The sequence below is a fragment of the Hevea brasiliensis genome, chromosome 14 (genome assembly GCF_030052815.1).
Source record: "Hevea brasiliensis isolate MT/VB/25A 57/8 chromosome 14, ASM3005281v1, whole genome shotgun sequence".
Lineage (NCBI taxonomy): Eukaryota > Viridiplantae > Streptophyta > Magnoliopsida > Malpighiales > Euphorbiaceae > Hevea > Hevea brasiliensis.
Window position 1 is genome coordinate 26640449 of NC_079506.1, and position 20417 is coordinate 26660865.

The following is a 20417-nucleotide window of genomic DNA, read 5'->3' on the forward strand; positions in this document are numbered from 1 at the left end:
AAAACATCTTGATATCGACTACCATTTTGTGAGAAAATCAACTAGTAGCTAGGTTTATTTCTATTGCTTATATCTCTTTCAAGTATCAGCTTGCAGACCTGTTCATAAAACCCATCAATTCACCTTCTTTTCTATTTCTATTATCTAAGATGGGGTTGGTTGATTTCTCCCCATCTCCATCTTGAGAGGTTAATGTAAATGTATTTATATATTTGGTTGTTCAATAATTAGTTAGAGATTTTTTTAGTTTCTTTTGTATATAAACTTTTTCCTTCCAAATCAATAAGGAACGATTCATTTCCAAATTTTTTTTACCTAAATACTTTCTTTTATCTGCTTTACACTCTCTGTTCATTAATCAATTGAGATTGACTGTTAAGGAGCTATTTGATAAAAGGATCAAGCGAAAGGTTCTTATTAGCATTCTTTACAGGTTTGAGTCCACTATTTCAACCTTGGAAGAAAAAGATCTCTCTTAAATTACTCTAGTAAAAATGATTAATGCATTTCAAGACGTGGAACAGAGGAGAACCATATGACTTGAAGATGCAAATAAGGAAGCCTTTCAAGCAAAAGGTAAAGATAAGAATACCAATGGTAATGGATGAAAGAAGCAAAGTGGGGAAAGGAATAAAAAGGATAAGAAAGATGGTGATGACTGTAGAAAAGGAAGATAAGGGACCCATTGTAAAAAAAATTCGCACACTAAAAACTATTGTTAGTACATGCCAAAGGAAGTGTATAACTTGTAATCAACTTGGACTTATTGAGAAAGTACTAAAAAACAATGGTAATCAACAGGGACAATAACAAAAAATGGTTAAGAACCAAGATCCAACAAAAAAGATGTTGTTTATGGTTACATCTTATACTGCCAACAACAATAAGAGTTCTTGGCTTGTTGATAGTGGTTGTACAAGCCATATGACATTTGATGCTGGAATTTTTAAGCATTTGGATAGAACCTACAACTCTATAGTCAAAGTTTGAAATGGAAAGTATGTAGATGTGAAGGGATAAGGTGTTACAATAATAAAATATCCTCAAGTATAAAATTTATCTCTATTATCCTTTTTGTAATAGCCATTAGCCAAATTATGTTGAGTGCAGGCCAAATGCTAGAGAAAAAAAAATTATACTTTGTTTTTCAAAAGTAAGTCATGCATGATATTTGGTCCCTTTGGTTGTGAATTGATGACCATTGCCATGAAAGATAAATATTTTTCTAATAGATTGAAAGCAAGCCTCTTTTCATGCTTATCCTAGTTTACTTGATGAATTAATTCGTTGGCATAGAAGGCTAGGCCATTTTATCTTCTCTACTTTGAAGCATATCCATGATAAGGACTTCTTATTGACTTGCATGCCATTGATAAAAATGCTGGACTATTTGACACTTATCGATTTGGAAAGAAAAAATGGTTACCATTTGTTGACAGTAAATAAAAAGTCTTTAAAAAATTATAGTTTATACACTCTAATTTTTGCGGACCTATAAGTGTACAATCTTTGAATGGCATCAAATATTTCTTATTGTTCATTAATGACTTCTTTAGAATTTGTTGGTAGCATTTCCTTGGGAAAAAGAATGAGGTCTTAGCTTATATTAAAGCCTTAAAAGCTTTTATATATATAAAAAAAATCTATTAGATTAAAGCATGAGATTAGATAATAAAGGAGAATATGTATCTACTAATTTTAGAAGTTTTTGTGAGCAAGATGCCATTCAACACCAACTAACAGTTCCTTACACTCCTGAACAAAATGGTGGGGGGGGGGGGGGGGCGAGAGCCGTGAAAGGAAAAATAAATCAGTAATGGAAACAATATGATGCTTATTGAATGAGAAGGATCGCCCGAAGAAATTTTGGGCTAAGGTTGTAAATACCTCAATGTATTTACTTAACTTGTTGTGTGCTAAAGTTTTAAAAGGTAGAAATCCATGGCATGGAGTTAAACTTGCTATTGAGCATTTGAAGATATTTGGTTGTGTTTGTCATACTCATGTTCCAAAAGTGCAAAGGGATAAGTTAGGTCAAAATGTTGATGTAAGGATCTTCTTAGGTCATAATAACATCACAAAAGGCTACAGGATCTTTAATTTGAAGATTGAAAGTAAAGATGTAAATTTTAATGAGTTTCCAAGTGGATTGGGACAAAATGGAGGTTAAGCCTATAAAACAGATTAAAACTAGAGATAAATTATCTTAGGAAGAACGTATAATAGCATATGATCTGCGAAAAGATGAAAATTCTAATGTTGAGGATGATGTTCCTATTAGAGGAACTAGAGTTATTGCAAGTGTTTATGAGAGATGTAACTTAATAGCACTAAAGCCAACCTATTATATAAAGGTGCATTGATTTGAGAGCAACTATGAAAAAGATACAAATGATTAAAAAACCTCAACTTGGAAGCTTATTGACATGCCACCAAATCAAAAGATAATAGGTATAAGATAGGTTTATAGAATCAAATTCAACTCTTATAGTAGTTGGTTTTTATTGACTTGCAACCAAATCAGAAGATAATATGTATAAGATGGGTTTATAGAATCAAATTCAACTCTTATATATTTGGTTTTTGAAAGATTTACCATGCAAAAGAGCTATATTAAGACTAAACGATCTATTGAATTTATTTATCAAAGTTGGTATTATACAATCCCAAACATAACTAAAAAATGTCAACCAAATGCATAAAAATCTTGACTAAATAAAAATAGCTACTATCTAGCAAATTTGTATCCTTATTTTTAGAAACTAAGAGATTGTTGAAGATCTACTCTCTAGTAGTATATCATCCATATTAATAGGTTTCGCAGCTATCGAAACGTAATTCTAACAGTCCTCTTTGAGTCAGTTATTGCAAATTTGGTTGTCATCAAAATAGCTCCTCCACCTCTTCCTCTTGATGTTGATCCATAACAACTTTGACCTTTCCTTATTATTGTTGAGTTTTTCATATCCTCTCCATGAAGCCAGTTTGGCCACATATATTGCACTGGACATCTTGTCTCCGCTAACACTTATACTATGGATGATTTATTTTCTCACAATAAGTGTTAGGTGGATGATTTCCACGATTGTTATCACTGTTATTGTTGTTTTTTCTTGTTTAGTGACTTTGCTTGAAAGGCACCTTCCACAGATGTAATACTTGCCATTTTTCAATGTCGGAATATCTATCCTTGACGAAATATTCTAGTGAAAAGTAAAACTTCATTAACAATGGAGTGGCAGTAAGATGTGAAAGTGTGTTTATTTTTGTGTGATATGTTCAGAATGTATTTAAAAGAAAAAGAAAATTTTTTTAAAGGTTTTATTTCTAAAAAGTTTTTAAGTAAAGGTTTTTGGCAGAAGGAGTTTCGACAGCCAAAGTATGGATTTTCTGTAGTCGAAGCCTTTTTTCCTACCTAAAAACTCTTTTGGATAGAATAGATTTCAATAGCCGAAAATTGAACTTTCGGTAGCCAAAAGTCTCTCGATAAAGAGGATATAAAAAGGGTTCAAAGCTTATTTTTGTTGTAAAAACACTTAGGGTTCTCTCTCTCTCTCTCTCTCTCTCTCTCTCTCTCTCTCACTCACTCACTCACACACACACACAACTTTGGGTAATATAAGGAGCTCTTTGAAGAAATTTCCTTGAGTTTTAAAGACGTGGAGGTGGATTCTTCCATTTAGAAGTGTAGAAGAGTAGATTCAAGCTTTGATATTTTTGTTCTCTTAACCTTCTTTTCTTCTTGATCTAATGGGTAGATCTAAGAAAGTTGATGAGGGATTAGATTTCTATAACTTTAATTTCATGAAAAGTTATTTTAAGTTAAGTTTTTGGAAATTTTATGCATGTTAGGTTAGGGTTTTGTGATCTTCTATTGAAGTTGCATGTTTTACGGTTAGAATAGTTACAGTTAAGTGTTATGGGCCTTAAATAGCTAACTTCCCATGATGGATTTGAAGAAATCCATGTACATGCTATGTTAGGTTTAGGGAAAACCTAGGATTTGAGTTTTTGATTAATGTATGTGGGTATTAAGCATATTTTCAAGTTGTTTTAAGCCCTAAAGAAGTGTATATGTGATGGGATTATGTTCTGGAACTTTAAAATGAGTTTAGCTATTGATGGGAGAAGAAATTTGTAGATTTTCAACTTGAGAATTTTGGAAATTCCTAGGTTTGGTTGCCAAAAGCTAGAGGTTCAGTAGTCGAAGACAACACTGGACAAAAGTGTTGTCAAAAGCCTAAGACTTCAGTAGCCGAAGTTTAGAACTTTGGCGACCAAAGTGGGTTTTACCTGACTTTTTCTCACTTTTTTTTGAGGTTCCAAAACATGGTTTCATGGTTCCTAAGGGCATAGAATAGGATGTTTATGATACTTATAGATCTTAGAACTTTGTATAACACTCTAAGGTCTAATTTTATAGGATTGACTTGAGGGACTCGGAAGGGTAAGGATCTAAGGATAGCTCCCGTTCAAGTAAGGTGGTTGATAGGCTCTAACAAGTGAGTAACTCTAACCTCAATAAAATGGCAACTATTTACAGGTAATTAACAAGTATCCTCATGCATCATGTTATATTTATTTAGGATGCATGCATCTAGAATACGAAGATGTTATATATTTGCATAATTTGTTATTGGTATATGAATGGATGTCGGATGATCCACTGACTGATATTATGACTATGTAATGTTACGAATGTTATGGATCCATATGTTCCCATGGGGAGATCTTTAAGTTGCCCTTCAAGGGAGATCTATAAGCTACCCTTCAAGGGAGATCTATAGGCTACCCTTTAAGAAATTTAGAGAGTTACTGGTGATAATATCCATCTTACGTGAAATGTTTGTGATGAGAAAACCCACATGAATTATGCATTGTACATGTGTGAATAAATTATATAATTAATGATTGTTAGTTTACTCACTGAGCTTGTATAAGCTTACCCAATTCCCCTAACCCCAAGATGCGGGATTGCAAGACTAGAAGAGTTCTATGAAGAGAGAGCATTAGAGATAGCCTTAGCCCTTCCTTTATGTATAGTTTATGGGTATATGGATATGTAATTTATAAATAGATAGTATTGTGCTGGTGATTAAAGAAAATAGGAAATATGAATTTTTTTTTTTAGTATGATGATATATATATATATTATGTTAACCCTTTTGAGGGTACGCATGTTGAACCATTACACTTCAAATCTTATGTATGTTAAGGTTCAAATTATAAACCATTATTATGTTATGAATGTTTATGTATGTATATTTCTTAGGTTTTAGGCTTACTATGGGTTCCAGCAGCCTTAAGCTGACTCAATCTCTAGCACTGATAATGGCTCTTAATTTGGGTTGTTACAACAGAGCTTTCTTCCTTCGTAAGCTTCCTTTGTTCAAATGGTTGCAATGCATTTACAAATTATGCTAAGGTAATACTTAACATATCATTAAAGTTCTCCAAAGAGAATATTGTGATTTCATATCATTTAGGCAATGTAACAAAAATTTTCTCAATTATTTTCTCATTAGAAAATTCCTTACCAAGTGATCTCATCTTTGTCCACAATGCTAAGCAGCTTGCCAACATACTTTTTAATTGTTTCTAACTCTTTCATTTTTTGCATTTCAAATTCATGCTTCAAATTTATCACTTGCATGTGCTTTACCCTCTCATCACCTTAGTACTCAATTTTTTAGATATCCCAAGTTTTTCTAGCAGAACGGTGAGAATTAATGGTTAGACAACAAAAAATAGGTATGCTTTGGCTCTAGCTTCCTTTTTTTTTTTTTTTTTCTCCTTATGGATTTTCATTTGAGCAACTGTTGGATTGACTTCTAGTGGAGGAATCTCATTGTCTTCTACTACCTCCCAGAGGTCCAATACTTCGCAATAAACTATCATCTAGAATACCCAAGCTTAATAATTTCCTCAATCAAACTTCGGTGGAACCATTAGTATGAAGTTTGATTGTCCCTCCATCTTTGCAAGTTTTATTTTGATTTTCATTGTTGTTCAATTATGTTTTATGGGTTTTTCTCTCTCACACAAATCCCTCAAGAAGTATGGTTTGGTTCTGATTTTGATTTGTGTTTTTATCATGGTAACCTCACAATGTCCATCAAGAATTTAGCTCTAATACCAATTGTTAGTTTTTGAAAGATTTACTATGTAAAAGAGATATATTGAGACAAAATGGTCTATTAAATTTATTGATCAAAGTTGGTATTTATACATCCTAATATGTAGTTAAAAAATCTCAACAAAATGCATAAAAATCTTAATTAAATTAAAATAGCTATTACAATATATATATATATCCAAAAAAGAGTACACAAATGAAGGGAAAAAATATAGCTTCTAGACATCTCATCAAATTCAAAGCAATTCCCTCTTTTCATTGAATGTTCTAAAGGTTAACCTATTCAAGAATCTCTGGATCTATGCTTATTTTCAACTCTATGAAAGGTCATTACTAAGAGACATTCTGGGATCTATTCTATTTTTAGGCATTTCAAGGTTTCTTTTATTTGTTTTAATAACAAAAAAAAAAAGAAATTATACATTCTTTACTTTTATATCTGTGTATTGTTTATTATTTATATCAATTCCTTATTTTTAAAAATAATAGATTCTTGAAGATCTATTCTCTAGCAGTATATCGTCTACATCAACAGGTCTTGCAGATACTAAAGTATAATTCTAACAATAGTTTTACAAACGATCCATCAATGTGAAGTTGGTATTTTTATTTCCCAAAAGAAACATGCTTGTGAAATTCAAAAGAAGTTTCATTTGGAGAGAGCGAAACTTGTTGCTATTCGCTAATTGGTAAAAAGAAGCTTTTAAAGATGATGGGAAAAATAAAGTCGATGCTTCTGCATACAGAAGCATGATTAGAAGCCTTCTTTATGTACTCTGCCAACCTCATCTCATGGTTCATGTAGTCATTTAACAAAACACATCTTAGTGCAGTTAAGAGAGTACTTAGGTGCATCAAATGCACTATAAATTAAGACTGACAATGAAAAAAATTAATTGCCGATGCAAATAGTAATTGAGCAAGAAACATTGATGACCCTAAGAGTAACTTAAGATATGATTTTTTCTCTCTTGTTAGTGATATATTCTCCTATAATTCTGAAAAACAAGATGGTATTGCTCAATACTTTGCTGAGGCAAAGTATATTCTATTGTTGGTGTAGCGAACCAAGCAATTTGGTTGAGAAAAATTCTATTAAATTTGAGATAACTACAAAGAGAAGCTACTGCTATTTAAAGTATACAATTGCCATTTTTCTCTTCATGTAAATCACGTAATTTGTTATTAAGTATGTCTTCCTTTAATCGTACGGTAATTATCATACGCGGTTACTCAACTTTATAAGTATTTTTATAAAAATCACTGAATTTTAATTTCTTTTATAAAATTACTGAATTTCAATTTGATTTCATAAAAGTCAATTAGAAATTAAAAGTTTTTAGGTTAACTTTCTAACTTGTCAACTATTTTATAAATAAAATTACCTAACTAATAGTTGCTAGTGGAGAAGAAACAGAAAAATGGGGGGAGTTTAATAGTGAGGAGGATAGCCGGATGCATTTTTTGCTTCTTATTTATTTATTTTTAATTAATAAAATAAAATAATTTTGTTTATAAAATAATTGACTAATCAGCAAATTAACTTTAAAAAATTAGTTTTTTGTTACAGTGATTTTTATAAAATCAATTGAAATTTAATAAATTTTATGAAAAATAAAATAAAATTTGATGACTTTTATAAAAATACTTATAAAGTTAAGCGAACGAACATGCGATATTTACCCTCAATCACACATGAAGCAAATTTAAATCATTAGCTTCACAGTTTTCCCAAGGCAAAATTGTTTTGGTTATCTTGGCAATGTCAAAATCATTAGAAACACAAGCCCAAGCTTTATAGTTAAACTGCAATGAACTCTCCTGATTGTAAACAAGTTGAGGAAGAGTTGTTTTTCCTACACTTGTCATTCCAATTATTGGAACTAGGTTTTTGTTAATGCACGTGAATAATTATTATTGATATAATATTTAATTAAATAAAGATATCTATATAGTATTTCCTATCTTTATATTTAATTATTTGAAATGTTTTAAGAAATATTTGTAAAAAAAAACTGTGAAAATATAAAGAAAATAAATATGAAGTATAAATATAAATTGAAAATAAATATAAAGAATAAATAATGAGATGTCAATAAAATGTATATAAATAAATTCTAATATAGATAAAAATTACCTTAATGATATTTATGCAAATTGTTTATCATCTTTTTCTAATGCCTTAATTACTAAAATATCATTGGATAGGTTTGAAAGAAAATCTTAGTTGGACATTTTATCATCCATTTGCATTAGAAGTTGGCTAATTTGATTTTGATGTGTGATATTGAGTTATATAGTTTATAAACAGGACTCTTATTTTTCCTAGTATTAATTAACTTGTAACTATTGTCATAATTTTTTTTATTATAACAAATAAGACCATGATTTTATAATTATAATGAACAATAAAAAGGTAACTTTGATTTACATAGTTTACAATCATGATTTTTAATTTTTGCTAATATTAATTAAATTCTAATTATTCTCATAAATTTTTTTATTATAAGAAATTAAATGTATGATTTTACAATTACAGTGGACAATAAAAAGGTGACTTATGTTATTTAATTTTAGTTTATGATAGGTGATAATATACATCGAGTGATTAAGGTGGATTATATTAGTATTAAAGTGGCACATTAGATAGGAATAAAGAGTACTAAAATAATGAAGGGATAAATGAAATGAGAATTGATGAGGGACAAAATGAGCAAATAGGGAAAAATATTATAAATGGTCAAGTGGTAAATGAATAGAATACCACTTGTTCACTATTTTAAAGGCCAACTTTATTATATTTATTATTATTTGTATAGATAGATAGATATACGGTAAGTGAAAATTGAGAATTGCTTAGCTTCATCACTCATTAACAATTGAACTATAGCCTCCTTAGTCCTTATCCTTTTCCCTCCCATAAAATATAGGTTCCTTCACCAAGGACGCTGTTGGCAATCTCTCAATTTTTTAACCAGAAGCTTGAGAATTGCAACAACTTCCTTCTTTTGAGATGTATTTTCTGTAGAATGCAATCGTGCTTATCAAATTTTGGTTGAGTTGGATTAGTTATGTGCAATTACATTTTATCTTGCAAAGTGATTATTCCTAAGTAATTAGAATTTCTACACACCACTCATCAAAAAAAAAAAAAAAATGAAAACAAAAAAGAATTCATTGGCATATCAAACAAGATACATTGAGCTTTATAAACATGCTACGTAGAATTTTATACCAAATAAGCTAATACCATTTGAAAGTTCTTAAAATTGCCGACAAGCCAATCATTTCACTTTTCTTGTTCTCGCCAATGGCCAACCCAAAAGGCAATGACGAAATTAAGCTTAAATTTTGTATAGAAGTTGGTATGTTGCCTGAAGAGCAAAGGCTTAATTGGAGAAGACAATGATTCTATACCAAAGATTTTGTAGAGAAAATAGAGAAAAAGCTGACAACAATGCAGCGTCTGAATGGGAAGACTTTGCTTACTAATATCTTCTGCGCTAATGAGGACCTCCGCTCAATGATCATTGTTCATCTTGTAGAGCTTGGTTGGTGCAACATCAAGATATTAGAATTCAAGCAAAACATTATCCATCCAAACATGACAAAATCATTTCCTTTCCTTAGAATCTCTCTGGGTCATCACAGTAGACTTGTTTAGACAAAACAATAATCTATGCTACCCATGTCACAACATAAAACATAATTCTCAAGCACAAGGATGGCGTCATGCATTCAGAGCAGGAGAGATTATGCTTCCATCTGCCTCATTAAAGCAAGTCTTCCTTGCTTAGAAATGACAAACTTGCCTGCAAACATAAAATCATGTCAGACTCAGAAAAATATGACATCCGAACAGCTAATGCCAAATTCCACATGCAATAACAGAAGCAAATTATTACCAGAAAGACACTCCATGTAAACAGTTTGAATCTTTGATCACAGAAGTTTACCAACTTCCCTTTTCTACCTTCATAACGGCACGCACAAAATGTATTAGGACACACACTGACTCAATGGATATTATTACTATAAAGTTTCATGAATGAGCATACCTTGATGAATACATCGGCCTTAACAAGACAAGAAGCTTAGGACATGTCCAAGTATGCAATTCCCAAAGAGAGATGGTGTTGTGGATTAGTAAGCCTTTCAAACCCTATGGAGTTTTGAGACTTTATCTGGAAGAAGCAAACAATCACTGTTGTGAAGCATGTAATTGAAAAAAGCCTGCAACACTTTCCATATTGTTTGGCTTGAGCTCGATAGGACCTAGAAAACCAGGTATTTTCGGTTTCATAGTTGGATTTGACCATATTTTAATTTGGACAAGGCATTGATTGGGTACTTCTTTGCTGATAGCAGGTTAATTAAGCCAAAAATGGATTCATAACCCCTAAAATAAAAAAGAAAAAGAAAAACTGTTTATCCATTACTAGAATTCACAGAAGCAACACAAGTAGGAACGCAGAGAATATTATCCATTCAAGAAATATAATCCAATTAAACCAATAACTAATTTTAGGGGAGTCGCATAATATAACACATTAGAACATTGAGTAAAAGCATGTGTCAATAAATATAAATTTTATAATTCAGCATATTATCGTCAGATCAATGAGAAATGAGACTTTGTGCCTGTGGAACTGAATTTTAGTATCAAATTATAGTAACAAGAGAAACAAATTCAGTAGGTAGTGAACTGAGTTTTCAAGTGCCACTCACTGCTGATAAGAGGTGAGGTTCTGTTTATTCCTTTCCATGAGTTTCTAAAGTGCTGGTCTGTCTGTATGCATATGCAAATTCAGTGACCACAATCATTCAAGATAGACTGTTCAAGGTCCCCATACCTCACACATTAAACAGTTTCTAAACTGGAGAGCAGAATTGCAATACTGCAACAACAATTAACAAAGCATGTATCATTACCAGTAACAGAATTAAGAAATTATGTTCAAATAAAAAAAAATGATGTCTTCTGATGGCTAGCTGAAACAGAGGAGAATATAAAATTACCAAACGAGCAAAACCTCGACAGAAAACTTCAATTTGCAACTTGTGTGTGAAATGCAGCCCATTTGTCAATAGCTAGTGAAGCACTAAGAAACCTTACAAGATTTAAATGAGAAGCTGAGAGAAGTCAGTCGCACCATAAGAAAATGTTAGTCAAGAAATTTGTAAAATGAAAGAAATAAAAAAATTATATAAAAAAAAAAAAACTTACAAGCAAGAAATTTTAAGTGCTTCACAATTTTTTGGTGCCAGTAATATGATAAACTACTACTCATCAATAGTTCTTCGAAGCCAATTGAAGTGAAATAGATGATTTTCTTCTTCCCTTTTCATTTCATGGATGCGAGCACCATCTACCTCAACCCGGGGAATATGGGCAATTAGGGGCCAATAGTCTCTTTTCTGATTTAACCTTTTACTCAGAAGGTGGCAGCTGCGGATTTCTATGTCTTCAAGTGTGGCAGGGAAACCTTCCTTTGGCAAGAACCGGAGTTTAGGGCAGTTAGAAATGTATAATGTTCTCAGAAAGGACAGATTTTGGAGGCCACTGGATATGGATTTCAAATTCTTGAATCTTCCAATGTAAAGACGGATTAGAGAAGCAGGAAGCAACAGTCCATCATCATCTGGAAAAGAAATCACTTCTGTACAACGACCATAGATTTCAAATTCTCTAAGAGAGGTGAGCGCATGGAGTCCCCACTCTGACATGGGTTGTGTCAGATTATTGCAATCACTGATATAAAGTTTGATTAGATTTGGGGGCAAACCTTCTTCTGGAAAGGAATCTATACCACAATTATTAATCTCTAAGTTCTGAAGAGAGGTGAGGATTTGCATCTGATTAGGCAGAAACTTCAAATTCTCACAATTCTGAATGGTAAAAGAAGTGAGAGTGGGTATGTACAATCCCCCGTCTGGGAACGACTCCAACGCAGGACAGTCTATTAATTCTAAATAAGTAAGATGTACAATCCCCTCGTGTAGGAACTCTAATAACTGCATTGAGCAATTGTAAATTTCAAGTCTCTTCTGTGAATCCCAGTTTTGAAAACGGGGTGCAAAGGGACTCAGAGATGCGAGGTACTCCAGAGAATTGGAGATTTCAAACTTCTCAAGATGAGATATCTCAGGAAGGTACTCCAGAGAATTACAAGCAAAAATGTTAAGACTTCTAAGACTGGAAGGCAAACCTGTTGCTGGAATTGACACAAGTTTTGGGCATTCATATATTTCTAAATTTCTGAGAGACGCAAGGTTGCCCAGGCTATTTGGCAGCTTCTCCAGGTTCCAACATCTTGTTATCAGCAAATTTTCGAGATTGCAAGGTAACAGCTCTTCCTCTCTCTTTAACAATGACACAAGTGACTTGCAATCATCAATCTCCAAATTCTTCAGAGATGTGAGGCTACCCAGACCATGTGGCAGCTGCTCCAGGTTATCACAAGTTCCTATCTGCAAAGTTTCAAGATTGGAAGGTAAAAGTCCATCCTCTCCCCCTACCAATGATACTAGCTGTGGGCATCCAGAAATTTCTAAACTCTTCAGAGAATCCAGTTTGTTTAAATTAGTTCCATTTCTCCACAAGTATCTCAGTTCCTCACAACATGCAATCTTCAGATGTTTAAGTGATACCAAGGCCTGTATAAGCACCTCATCTAAACTTATAAGGCCTGAAATTCCCTGAATGTTTAAGGTAGTGAGGGAGGGAAGATCAGACACACTTTTGAAAACCACTTCTCGACAGTCATCAACATCCAGTTCACGAAGAGCTGGAAGCATTTCAGGTAAATCTTCTAACTGTGGACAATAGTCTATACTAAGTGTTTCAAGAGAAGGAAGGCACCTGGGTAATTTTCCAATCAACTTGGGACAACTGCTTACTGTAAGCTCTCGCAGCTTTGGATATTTTCCTGCAGTCCCTTCATGGTCGCCAGTAGACCATGACCATTGCTCCCACTCTGGCATGTTCCCTACATATAGAGTCTCCAATGACGGAAAACCCTTCATAAGAGATCTATCCCCATAAAACTCAACACCCACTGTTTTCACTTCATCCATGCCTTGTATCCTTAAGTATCGAAGTAAGGGCAGGTGTCCGAGCTGTGGTATAGATGTGATTTTATGACAATTTCGAAGATTTAACTCTACCATATTTGTGAATGCAGAATCCTCTATCCACAATGGAAATTTGCTACCACCATACCCCTCAATGTAGAGCTTCTCTAGATTTTGATGAGGTCGCAGTGAATTGAGGACTTGCAGTTCATGTCCTTCATTTCTTGAGCCACTGAAATAATCCCATTCTAAGGTTAATTCACAAAGGCCCTGCTTTTCCTTCAAATTGGCATACTTTGCATCTTGAACATTTGCCACATTATGCAGCCCACAAATATGAAGATGCCCTTGTAGATCTGACAATTTCATCAACTCTTTTATCCCAACTCCACTGCCTTCTCCCACAATAAACTTAGGCAGCACACAAAGATTTTTCAAATTACCTATATGTGGTGGTAACTCTTGCAAGCTAGACGTACCACCAATATCAAGGTGGCATAAGTTGACCAGGTTGCTGATTCCTACAGGCAACTTTATAAGTCTCTCGCACCCATACAATCTTAATGTCTGCAAGTTGAAGAGTTCAGTTATTGACTCAGGTAACCTTTCAATACCAGTCTGAGACAAGTCAAGGTATCGTAGATGAATTAGTGCACCAATAGAGCTCGGCAACTCTAGCAGAAAATAGCTTGCCAGTGACAAAACCCTTAAGCATTTTAATTTTGGCACCAAATCATGCAACACCTTACTACTTAGATTTCCATATTGTTCATAAGGTAATGCTAAGAAGGTTCGCAAATTCTTCATTTCGTAGAAAACTTCAAATCTTTGCTCAATATCATTGTAATGACTACTGAATGATGAATGGCGAATCTCTGGATATGATTTTTCACCCTCTGACTTATCTTCCAACTGAAAACATATTTCTCTTCCAACAAATCGAGCCAGATCACTCACTAGGTCATGCATAACATATCGTGATTTGTCATTCGTGGATTGTTGAAAAAAGGATCTTGATAATAAGTCATCAAAATATTTGCAGCCCAAATCCTTCATATGCTTCTTTTTATTTGGCTGATGCAAAAAGCCCTCTGCCATCCACAATAAAACTAACTCACTCTTATCAAATTCATAATCATTCGGAAAAATTGCACAATACACAAAACATTGCTTCAAATGGGATGGAAGATGATGGTAACTCAATCTTAAAGCAGGAAGGATGCCACTTTTCTCTTCTGGTAAATCCCATATATCACTATTCGATATATATTCCCACTCTTCAAAACGTTGTTTCCCACGTAGAAGGCCTCCAAGAGTTTTCGCTGCCAAAGGCAATCCCTTGCACTTCTTAACTATTGCTTGTCCAATCTTTGCCAACTCTGGGTGTGCATCAAAATTTTTTGCTTCTAAGGCATGCCGGGTAAATAGAGACAAACAATCATCATATGACAGCTCCTTTAATGTATATGGATCAACAGTACCCATTAGTTTTGCAACTCCTTCAATACGAGTTGTGACAATGACTCTACTTCCCGGTGCTCCTGAAGCAAAAGGACTACAAAGGGTAGTCCAGTCCTCATACTTCTCACTCCAAACATCATCTAGAACAATCAAAAACCTCTTTGCAGATAACTTCTCCTTCAATCGCACTTGAAGCGAGTTGAAGTCATTAGCTTCATAATTTTCACAATGTAGAATTGTTTTGGTTATCTTGAGGATGTCGAAATCATTAGAAACACAAACCCATGCTTTATAACCAAATTGCACTCTATTGTCATTGTAAATGAGTTGAGCAAGTGTTGTTTTCCCAACACCTCCCATTCCAATTATGGGAATCACTGAGAATCGAGAATCACTTGCTTCATCACTCATCAACAATTGAAGTATAGCCTCCTTATCATTTTCCCTCCCATAAACATTCCGTTCCTTCAACAAGGATGTTGTTGGCACTCTTTCATTTTCTTTGATGGACCTTCCTTCTTCACTTGTTCTCAAGTTCAGGTCATTTTTCTCTGTTGCAAGGTTTTGCAATCTTGTAGTAATCTCCCTTAGCTTGTTCCCTTTCTTCACATTAGGTATAGCTCCACCTGACTTCAGACCATAGCAATTGACTGGGATTTGCTTCTGTGCTGTAATTGTGCTCGCTTTAGATTTTGCCTTTAGCTTGCTTCCCAAAGCTTTTGTTTCAAATTCATCCAGTATATCCTCCACATCATAAGCCAAGTCTCGTAGCTTGCTTAGCCATATTTTTGCGGCTGGGTTTGTTATTTGCTTCTCTTCTGCATCATTGACCACCGCATGAATTTCCAACAATTTTGACTCCCACTTCCTGAGCTCATCTTGTATTTGCTTTTCCCTTGCAAACTTGAGCAATTCTGAGGAGGTCAATTTTTTAACCAAAGGCTTAAGAAGAGCAGAGAGAATAGCTTCTCCAACAACTTCCATCTTACAAGATGTAATTCTGTAGAATGCAATCATATTTATCAAATTTTGATCGAGTTGCATTAGTTATGTGCAATTACATTTTATCTCTCAAACTGATTATTCCCAAGTAATTTTAATTTCTTTACAAAGAGATAACTTAGTGCTTCAGTATGGTGATCATGATACAGTCACAAATACAATGCTCAACCATGTAGCTATAAATGATTTTTCCTCCATTTCTTCCACAAGGCTACAATAGAACTATTTAAGTTTTTTTTTCCCTCTAAATTACAGTTCTCATCAATGAAAAAATAAAGGTAAAAGTCAAAATGAATTTTTCAGAATACTATTATATGTGTGGACATATTAATATAAAAATTTTATAAAATTCATTTATTCCAAACAAGCTTTCACTATTTGGAAGTTCTTTACATAGTTTGGTGCAAAAAAAATTAATTTTTGCAATTGTTTGTACATAAAATTTATATTCAAGCCTGTTGCTCAAGCTTCAATGGCACTAATTAGAATTTTCTAAGGTGCTCAATCTTCGGCAGTTCTATCATTGTAAAGGATGGCCACTCTCACCTTTTCCCAAATCCCAATGTGAATATTGGTCAAGATGAGAAGGCAGTGGCTAGTTAAGATTGGCTCTTTTATTATTATTATTATTATTATTATTATTATTATGGTGTGTATAGATAGATAGATAGACAGATTCCTAAATTAGCTAGGATTATGCTCCTATTACAGGGCATAACTATAGGAATTAGATTCCTAATTAGAATAAACGATTGCAGTATATATATTGTATCAATCTCATTAAGAAGAAAATAGAATTTCTCCTATTTTAGTAGCATGGTATCAAAGCAGGTAGGGCCCAGTTTCAGTTTCAGTTTCAGGTTTTAAGTGCTAATCGGATGTCTAGGTTGCCACTTGGGCGGGAGTGTTGGAATATCACTTGTGGGAACAAATCTCATATCGGCAATGTACAAAAAAATCAAATAGCATATAAGTGTTCGCAAACCAAAGCCATTTTGGTGATGTATAGCCTACCAATTTGATATTCACACTCTTCAAAATTCAACATTATCATTGGCCTTTTACATTCTTTGCAATGCGAACTCACTCCCAACTTTATTACGATTACTATCTGTAATTTAAAGGGTTGTTTGTTTTAGTTGTTGAGCTAGCTAATCACTATTTGATACTCGATAAATATAAAAAGGTCAACTCATCTATTGGGATACCCAATAGCTATTGAATCTAAATATTATGTGTTGGAGCTTTTTGCCATAATCTCTGATAATTTCATACCTTTTTTAAAAAAAATGTGGAATCAAATTAATTTATATATTAAAAAAGCAGTACAATATAAATTATTAAATATCATAAATAGATTGCTAGTGGAGACTCATAATCCTATTAATTAACATTTGTTTTGCCACAGAAACAGAGGGGAACAATTAAAAAGCTAATTGAGCTTGACGTATGAATTAACAAACCAGTAAAGAAAGAAAATAGGTTTGAGAATTACCTGTTTGTTAATCTTTGGATCAGAGTTTAGTACCAAGCCTAACACAGTAATTGTAGGAGATGAGATTAATCTTAAATTTAATGACAACAGATTATAAATACTGTACAGAAATTATGCATATACCTTCTGCAGAAGAAGACCAAAAGCTTAATTCAAGCAGACAGACTGATGCTTGGGTTTTTCTTGGCAATGATTTTGAGCAGAAACAGACCAAAACCTCAGAATGCAGAATATGGAAATAGAGAAATGTAAGAATTAAATAAATAAAAGACTTTTCTTTCTAGACTTTAGTTGACTGACCAACTCCAGCAAGTCAGCAACCTAATGGCTAATTGTCTACTGGTTGCAGTCTATACGCGGAAATGGACTCTTTTTTTATAATTTTTATCCATTATTTTTCCCTACATTCACATTGAACAGAAAGGAAATGCTTATATACGTAATCAATCAGAGAATGCCACACTGAACAAATCAATCAAATATCGAATCGAAACAGGACAAATCCGGATTAAACAAAACCGGTTTTGAATGGATGATAACCCGTCAGTCCATTCAAGCCAAATCAGATTTTTTTTTTTATTTAAATAGAAAGAAATTTTTTTTTAAATAATTTAAATAGATGAATTTGATCAAAACTGTATCAAATGAAAAACCGGGATGGAACTTTCAATCCCATCCCGATTAACCCTAAGCCTTGAATCGAAAGCAGCTATTTCAGTCCGAAAGCAAACCGGGCTACGTTCAAATCCTAATAATCCCAACATTTTAGGAAATTTTTATTGTAGCAAAAGAAAACAATATTAGCCCGGCATATGAGAAGAAGCCATACTTCTGAGTGTAAGAATTTTCTATATTTCTATGAATTTTTATACCAAAAAATATATATTTGTGAATTTTCTCCATACCCTTAATATACTAATATGGTTTATCTTCGATAACCTCAAAAAAAATTTATACAACTTCAAAAATTATCCTTTTTTTCTTATATCAAAATTAAAAGACAATCAGATTTTGAAGAAATACGCATTTTCCTACCCATTTCAAAGCTTCAATCTCTGTCTTCGGAGAATATCATGCCTTTGGTCTTCGCGTTGTAGACGCGAATGACAGATAATGAAGATTTGAGCCTGTTTTCTACATCTGCTGCTACTTAGGTAGGCAATCTGGAGATCACATTGCAGAGTATGGACAGAACGCCGTTGTCAGAAGCTACACTAACACAATCTTCTGTATTTTTTAACTTGTTGGCTATTTTTGCTAATTGAACAACTCTAGCGTAAAAAAAGGTGCCGTTGCCGGTGCTGGCGAGTACGTGTCCCACTGCTAATTTAGCCTTGGAAGGACTCCTCCTTCTCCATTCTGTGTCTTCTGCTATCCGTTGCTCAGTCGCTGCATTCAATTCTCCGTGCGCGCTTCTTTTGCATTTTTTTTGTTTCTTTAATTTTTAATAAAAAAATTAAAAAAGACATTTAATTTTTATTTGATGGTTAATAAATATAAAATTAAATTTGAGTGAAATAAATATGAAATATATTAATTAAAAATAAATAAATTTAATTTTTAAAATAAATTAATATTTTTTTTAATTTTATTTTATTAAAAATAATAAATAAATTTTAATATATAAAAAAATTAAAAAAATATATTTTATTAGTAGAAGGACCTATTTATTCTTTTTTCCTTTTTAAATCCCACTGTAGTTTTGTGTTTATTATCAGTGGCGTGAATGTTTATTATCTTTGGAGTGTGACATCAAATATCATACCTTAGCTATGGTAAAGTAGGAATCGTATACACATAATTATTAATAATTTTAATTTATATATATATATTTTTAATTTTAATATATAAAAATAATATAATATTTTAAATTTTATTTTATTATTTTTATTTTTTAAAATTTTTTAATAAAAATTTCATAATAAAAATAATTAAAATCTATATATATATATATATAATATAAATATAAATATATATTAATCTATATCAACAGAATAATTATTAAATAATTTATAATTTACATATAAAATTTATAACTTACATATTATAGAGTATATTACATGAAAATGTTATGAAAAAAAAAATTATGTATTAATATTACATGTCAAACTCTTGAGAACACCTTTCAACTTTATATTGATATGAAATACTATAAAACAGGATATCATATGTCGAACTCTCTATAAGACCTTTTAACTTTATACTGGTATGGATGTCACGTTCTGAAAATCAACCATTTTCCCCCGAACTAGCATCGCTGAAAGACTAGTAGTGAGAATGCACCTTCAAGTTCCATAATTTGCGAGGGACTTGAGTTTGATAATTCCATACCCGTGTAAATTTATACTTTAAATCATAATTATTAAATTTGGATTGAACCGATCGGTTAAATCAGTAAATTGATAAATTAACTCTTAAATCAGTTTATGTTTATAATTAAATCAGATAAAAAAGTAATTTAGTATTAATTGACTGATTCAGCGATTGAACAGATATAACTAAGTTGACATAGTCTGTTTAATTATTTAATAAAAAATTTTTTTTAGTGTTGATATAGAGAATTAAACTCAAAATCTCATAAAAAGTCTTTAAAATAAAAATTAATTGAACTAACTTGGTAATTATTTTTTTTATTTTAATATATTTATTTTTTTAATATATACTAAATATTTTATAAATATTAAAAAAAATTACATATTATATTACTGAATACTTTTATATAAATTTAAAAATACTATTAAAATTTATTAAATATAAAATAATAAATATTAAATTTTTATTTTAAATAATAAAAAATTTAATTAATTATATTTATTTATTTAGATATTTTAGATGTTATATTTAATTAATTTATATATATTTAATTAATTTTTAATAACTCATTAATTAATCCATTAATCCATTGATTGAACCAGACCAGGTTTAAAAACATTACTTTAAATAACTATTATCAAAATTCGTCATGTAAAATATTAACTAATTAAATATAATATAAATATATATTTATAATTTTACATATTAATTATAATATTATATTTTATAATTCAAATATTTTAAAAGATTATTAAATTTTAAAAAATAAATTATCAATAAAAATATATTTTTATATATTAACAATTAAACATACAAATTAAATACATTAAAGCAAGTTGAAATAGTATTAGCAGTAATCGTTGAGCTTAAGATGAATACGAGCAACAAAGGATAAATTCTAGTCAGATTTGGAATAAATATTAAATGAGTTCAGAT

The 20417-nt window shown here is 31.8% G+C and overlaps 1 protein-coding gene across 9 annotated transcripts; it reads right to left on the bottom strand.

The window, feature by feature from the left end:
• Nucleotides 1–9293: 9293 nt before the first annotated feature.
• Nucleotides 9294–17415, bottom strand: LOC110650321 (putative disease resistance RPP13-like protein 1). Of its 9 annotated transcripts, XM_058135265.1 has the most exons (7): nt 17292–17415; nt 17169–17206; nt 11364–15671; nt 11156–11247; nt 10195–11034; nt 10042–10109; nt 9294–9948 (listed from the first exon to the last, which is right to left on the bottom strand). In XM_058135265.1, exon 3 carries the CDS (start codon nt 15653–15655, stop codon nt 11420–11422), a length of 4236 nt encoding a protein of 1411 aa, XP_057991248.1. In that variant the 5' UTR covers nt 15656–15671; nt 17169–17206; nt 17292–17415; the 3' UTR covers nt 9294–9948; nt 10042–10109; nt 10195–11034; nt 11156–11247; nt 11364–11419. The 9 variants fall into 9 exon arrangements, 8 of the variants coding, with proteins under 8 accessions (XP_057991248.1, XP_057991247.1, XP_057991243.1 ...); XR_009143498.1 differs by lacking the exon at nt 11364–15671 and having other exon boundaries at nt 17292–17414; XM_058135264.1 differs by lacking the exons at nt 17169–17206; nt 17292–17415 and having other exon boundaries at nt 10195–10320; nt 10990–11034; nt 11364–17153.
• Nucleotides 17416–20417: the final 3002 nt, after the last annotated feature.

Coding starts and splice junctions, on each gene's coding strand:
- LOC110650321 (XM_058135261.1), bottom strand. CDS start 15,715: ATGCAACTCGATCAAAATTTGATAAATATGATTGCATTCTACAGAATT.